At 38.7% G+C, this 6,526-nt stretch overlaps 1 protein-coding gene across 1 annotated transcript; it reads left to right on the top strand.

Moving 5' to 3' along the window:
* The first annotated feature begins 507 nt into the window (after positions 1–507).
* On the top strand, positions 508–6,313 carry LOC137186810 (P2Y purinoceptor 14-like). The gene is made up of 3 exons (XM_067595845.1): positions 508–648; positions 762–1,021; positions 5,252–6,313. The coding sequence occupies exons 1-3, from the start codon at positions 517–519 to the stop codon at positions 5,910–5,912; spliced, it is 1,053 nt and encodes a 350-aa protein (XP_067451946.1). The 5' UTR covers positions 508–516; the 3' UTR covers positions 5,913–6,313.
* The last annotated feature ends 213 nt before the right edge of the window (positions 6,314–6,526 follow it).

The raw sequence follows: 6,526 nt of genomic DNA, 5'->3' as shown, positions 1-6,526 counted from the left end.
ATCCACAGTCCTCCCTCTGTGCAAAAATGTATTTAAAAGTTTATCTGAAGCTAATATGAAACTTCAGCGTCCAAATGAATCAAATCAAGTAGATATCTTTCAACGTTACAGTCTTTTTAGTGCCAAAGTCCCTCTTTTTGTTACTATACTTCCACCTGCAGCTCAACAGGGAAACACTGTCCGAGGAAACACAAAGAGGGAATTTGATGCTAAAAAGACTGTAAATGTGTCAGATATCCACTTGATATGACTAACTCAGACTGCTGAAGCCTCATGAAGCTGAAGCTTTCCATCAACTTGGACACCTAACTGCTGAAAGACATGCTTGAAAAAGGTCACCTGGACATGCTTTAGATTGAATCCAAAAGGCTTCTTCCTGTCTTACATGTGTAACGATACAGTCACGATACAGTACAGTCAGATGGTTCAGTAGGATACATAGTTAATGTGTGAAACTATATTTAACACTATAAAGATGATATAATTGTGTTCACCCTTCTTAGAACCTCCACAAACATGGATGAGCTGGTAGGAGAAGGAGTGACCTCAGTCATCAACCAGACTGACGATGATAATAATACTAACTGTGATCAGGTCGACACATCAGCCCACCTCTTCTTCATGCCGGTCTACAGTCTTGTGTTTCTGGTGAGTGTCAAATATTCACATTACAGTCACGTTCCCTCATCCTCCGTATGCTAATCAGCACACATGTCAATCTCTTATAAACCTGTCCTGAGTTCCTCTTGTTTCCTCTCCAGGTGGGTTTGGTCCTCAACAGCTTCACCATGAAGGTTTACTTCTGCTCAGCTCAGCAGCAGGTATCCAGGATCATGATGGTCTACCTGAAGAACCTGGCAGCCTCCGACTTCCTGCTCTGCCTCTATCTCCCCTTCCGCATCATCAACTACACCAGCAACTCCATCACCTTCCGCCTGGTCTACTGCAACTTTGCTGTCTTTGGATTGTACCTCAACATGTACGCCAGCATCCTGTTCATGGGCTACATCGCTGCCAACAGGTAGATCCCCCACCCTAGACCAACGAACCATGCAGTTTATCAGTGCAGCTAACACTTTTTGTAAATGTTTTAATGCTTTATTGCCTGTTTTTATATTCCTGCACATTATCTTTATACTGACTCTGCAGAGCAACAGCAGCAACTACAGCTGTAAGTTCTTACAGTCAAATAAAAAACTGACTTCAAACTCAGAAAATACAGATGAAAACTGAATTTAATCTGAATTATATTTATAATTTCAAACAACAAACTGAGCAGTTCAATAAATTAACAGATCTGAATCCACCGAACAAAGACAAGGGGTTTATACAACATGCAAAATTTAGTCAAGATAACTTTTGCTGACATCAGAAGAAGTATTTGCATTTGTTTATTTAACCTAAAATTTGAATGCAGCCCTACACTCATATTTTGAATTTGAAACAAGTCACATTTCACAGCTGTTGGAGCCATTTTTGTATTGTGTTCATTGAAGTAGTGTATATGAAGTAGTATACCTTCAGTTGTGGTAATTCCTTTTTTGCACAGTAGGTGGTATGTGGATTATGGGTAAAGTACAAATACCTAAAGCAGTAATCTCAGAGCAGGTGTGTGGTTTACCAGAAGAGGCACACAGTTTTTTGACTCTCAGGTGTAGTGTACCATTGAGCCATTTGTTTGTTTGCATGCAAGTTATTAACTGATATTAAGTGCGTGTGGATCGCCGTCTACACAGTGGATGGACCAGATGGTGTACAAATTAATTATTGAGAATTATTTGACTAACATGCTACACAAAGGCGACGAGTCAATTAGGAGAATATTGGTATAGCAGCCCCTCAGTGACTTGTAGGTTTTTTGTTTTTGTCAAGTCAAGTCAATATATTTAAGTCAAAAACCTTAACTTGGGACATTGGAATTAGAAAGGACGTCATCTCCCCATTGAGGTAGATTTGATGTTGTATTGTTTGGCTCACTTGAGGACACTGACTGCATCACCTTTGTTCCTGGGAGGATGCAGATCAAATAATTCACCTGAAATTGGAGTTTACTGACCAGTCCAACTTAGGGCGCCCGAAGGCTTTCTGAGGTATGTGTAGTACTACCAGCTTCAGTAATGGCCGTTTGAAATTTGTGTGCACACAACATTGCGAGCATAATGCCAATGCATTTGCCGCTAAATAAGACCAGGCTTTCCAAGCCATTGTGACTTTGGTATTAGACCTGTGTTTATTGTGGATCATTAAAAGGTTAACAAAGACAATATAGACGGTGATGAATTGGTTTCGGGCAAGCCTGCCGTGGCTGATATGGCTATGACTGGGTCTAACGAAGGGAGCAATGCTGATTAAACAAAATCTGTTAAAAAAAATATAAAAGGGTTGTTAAAAGGACTTACAAAGCACTTGTTGAAAAGTTAGAAAAGCTACAAAATACAAAGAAAGATGAAATTTATACAAGGAAAATTAAACAAGGGTAGAAATCGAAGGAAAAGGACGCAAAGGCTTATGCAAAACAGGGATGTAGCAGTGGTGCAATGTACACTTGAAAACTTTGTCAATGAGAGTGGGGAAGTAAAAAAATGTGCGTGATTCTCTAATGTCTTTAATACCCACTGAGGAAAGGGATACAAAATAAATGGTTTGGGGCAAAAATGGTTGTAGAGGAGGGTTTCATTACTGATGTGAAACAATGGTTGACCAATAGTGATGACAATGATGGTTGCAGTGATGTGATTGATGATGTTAACCCTAATGACAGCATATGAAATATTGCCAATAAACTAATAGACTACATGCAGTAAATAAAGTAGTAAAACTACAGTTGTATGCAAAAATTTGGCCACCCCTTGACAAATAACATATTTTGGTGATTTTTTAATTGAGAAGATGTAAACGCAGCCTCTCTAGGATATGTAAAAAATGCAATATTTTCAGTAAACAATAATGCATAGTTACTTTTTATGTCACAAACTGAACAAAATTAAAAATAAAAACAAACACCCCCCTGGCAGATATCAATGCTCGCAAACACTTTTTATAGCTAAAAGTCTTTCTTGAATTTGTGATTTTCTCCCATTTTTCCTTGCAAAAGGCTTCTAGTTCTGCAATACTCTTGGGCCATCGTGTATGCACAGCTCTTTTAAGATCTACCCACAGATTTTCAGGTATGTTTAAGTCAGGGGACTGCAAGGGCCATTCCAAAACCTTCAGCTGGCGTCTCTTGAAGTAGTCCATGGTTCCCTGTGTCTTCCAGAATCAATTTTAAAGTCCTCTTACTTTATAAAGCTCTCAATGGGTTAGGGCCGAGCTACATCACAGACTCCTGTTGCCTTATGTTCCTTCATGAGCCCTTAGATCTTCTATCGCAGGCATGCTTGATACCCATAAGCCTACCCAAAAGAAAATTGGAGATAGAGCTTTCTTCAATCATGCTCCCAAATTATGGAACACCTTACCTAAAGACATTAGAGAAGCGGGCTTGGTTGAAAGCTTTCAATGACACCTAAAAACATATCTTTCTAACCTAGCCTTTCCATAGCATGATTTTTGCTCCATATCCCACCATCTTTAAGACACTTAATTCCATTTTAAGGCATGTTTATACTTTTTCATGAACGATTATGTCTTTTACTTTAGAATATTAGCTGTTTCCTTTTTAAACTATTCATGTCCTCTTTTTTAATGCAATGCAGTTTTCCGTTTTTCTTGTTTGCCTCCTTTTATTCTATGCATGTATTCCTGTTTAATGTTCTTCATATCTCTTTGTTTTTTTTACCTCTTTAATGTGAAGCACTTTGAGCTGCATTAGGTATGAAAGGTATAGCACCTTTCATACCTAAATAAAGTTGGGCTGGGTGATTATTCATATTTTACTTTCAATTGCAATTTTGGCTTCCAACGGTTACAAAAACAACATAATTTAGAAATCAATCATTTTGCCTCATTCCGTTTCGCAGTGATCTGGTTTTGTCTTGTGTTATAAATCTAGTGCATCATGTGTCGGAGCAGCTGGACAATGTAGTGAGAGACAGACAGACAGAGCGCAGTCTTCCTTACAGCACCAATGTGTCTTAAATTAATTAAAACAGTCAAATGCTCAGTGATAGAAACTGACTTATTCAGACATCTATAGGCTACTTTGTTTTAGTTTCAGTCAGACTTTGGATGCTGTTATTTTAGATATGAGGATGCTTCCCTCTGAGTAATGATCTCTCCTTTCATCCAGGTATGCTTTCTGTCTGCAGTCTTTTATTGTGCACATGCTTACTTGTAAAAAGCTGATTAGAAACCTGGTTACGGGTGTATATGGCAGAGAAATCACTGTTCTCCAGGGAGTAAAACCTGTGGAAACCAGGTTTCTCTAAACCCAATGAACCCAATGAATTCTGATAACAGAAAGCAGGTTTTTTGTTCACATGACAGTTAAAAAATCAGCTTTCCGGAGAAAACCAGCTGTAACATGGTTACTCAAGGGCATGTAAATACACTGAAGGATAATACAAGTCAATGATTTCTGGCAAGCTTCTTGCTTCTCAAAGTACCATGATGAATGATCATTTTAACATTGATCACTCTCCACACAACATGCAACAATCACTACAATAACATGATCGCAATTATTTTGGTCTAATTTATTATTATAATAATTATTATTATTTATTATATATATTATACTTTATTTTATTTATCTCATTTTTTAAAACTTTTTTTTATTTGTAGAGGCAAATAACTCTTAGGTGTAGTGTATCATTGAGCCATTTGTTTGTTTGCATGCAAGTTATTAATTGATATTAAGTGCGTGTGGATCACTGTCTACACTGTGGACGGACCTGATGGTGTACAAATAGATACACTTGAGTATGGCTATATGGAGGATTGGGAATGTAAATTATTTGACCAACATGCTGCACAAAGGCGACACATCAATTAGGAAACTACCAGTATAGCACCCCCTCAGTGGCTTGTAGGTTTTTTGTTTTCGTCAAGTCACTACAACAGTATACACATTTAAGTGAGTTTATCTTCCCATATGCACAGACCCAAAATACAAGCACATTAAAATTCCTGCAAGCTGAAATGTTCATGAGCTTTCTCCATGTCCTCGTATCATTGCAGGAGTAAAGAGCTGGTCCTCTCCTCTAGAACTAATATTGGAATCTTCATTCCTCATGAAATCTGTGGTTTGACAATTTTTTATCACTGTTAATCAGTGAAATAATCTGCTGACGCCTGCCTCTCCTCTCTCCAGGTATCTGAAGATCATCCATCCTTTCAGAACTCACATCCTGCAGACAGTGCAGGCTGCCCGCATCATCTCCACGGTAACCTGGGTTTTCCTGCTGGCCATTATGACCTCTTACGTCACCCTGTTGCTCCTCACCAAACCACCGTTGACCGATGTCCCTGACAGCTGTGATGCCTTGCTAAGTGCCCAGGTCAATGTGTTCTACAAAATAATCCAAATCATCTCCGCTGCCATCTTCCTGTTTGTCTTCGTCTCCTTGGTCTTCTTCTACTACAGGGCCTCCTCCAGTGTGTTGCTGGCACAGCAGAGGCAGCCGGCATCCTCCAGCTGCAAGGAACTCATAAAGTCACACAGGAAAATGTTGGTGCTGGTCAGCGTCTTCTGCATTTGTTTCGTGCCGTACCACCTGGCTCTTATTCCCTATGCTTTACTAAAGAGGCAGTGCTCCTCACGCCAGTTGTTGTGCTACCTGACTGAAGTGACCACCTTACTGTCAGTTCTCAACATCTGCCTGGATCCACTCATCTACTTCATCAGCTGTAAGGCCTTTCGGACCAAGCTGAACCTGAAGAGAGTGTTCAGCAGGACCAAGCAAACACCAAGCACAGACACAAGAAGCAACGAGGGGCAGCTGAGCACCATCAGCATCAACAACTACTGGTAAAGAAAAACCAGCCAGTTTAATACTTCATATCTTTGTTTTCATTTACATCAGAACATTCATCCACACTACACTTGCTATAATATTCTCACTGGCCAGACACTCTGGATTGAAAAGATTTGTGTGAAATTTGCATATAAATATTCATATATATTGTGTATATGTACATGTGAAAACTGTCCTGAAAATCAGGTTTGTAAATGTGAATTTATCAAATGTAAAAATCTGTTTCACGTGTGATAAACCTTGCGTGTGTATGTGTTAGTTTATCACATCTGACACATGTGAAGTTGTTCTCACATGTAATAATTTTTCATGGGAAATTCTACAAAAGTACAAATAGATAATACAAAGAATAATGTACTGATATTTAACAATAATGGTAAAAACTATTAACCAAATGAACAATGACTGACAAATAAAATAAGTAAACAAGTTACTTTGTGAAATGTGTTTTATATGATGAACCACATGTGACTATATGTGAGTGTATCACATACAGACACACGTTCTGATTAAGACCAGTTACTGAGAAGAACACCCTTCACTTTCAGCTTTCACATTCTTAAGGATAAAATAAGAACCAAACGTTCAAGCATACAGGCAGCGGTGTGATA

Source organism: Thunnus thynnus, chromosome 7, assembly GCF_963924715.1.
Source record: "Thunnus thynnus chromosome 7, fThuThy2.1, whole genome shotgun sequence".
In the NCBI taxonomy this organism is placed as follows: Eukaryota; Metazoa; Chordata; class Actinopteri; order Scombriformes; family Scombridae; genus Thunnus; species Thunnus thynnus.
This window is presented reverse-complemented; position numbering and strand designations above follow the sequence as displayed.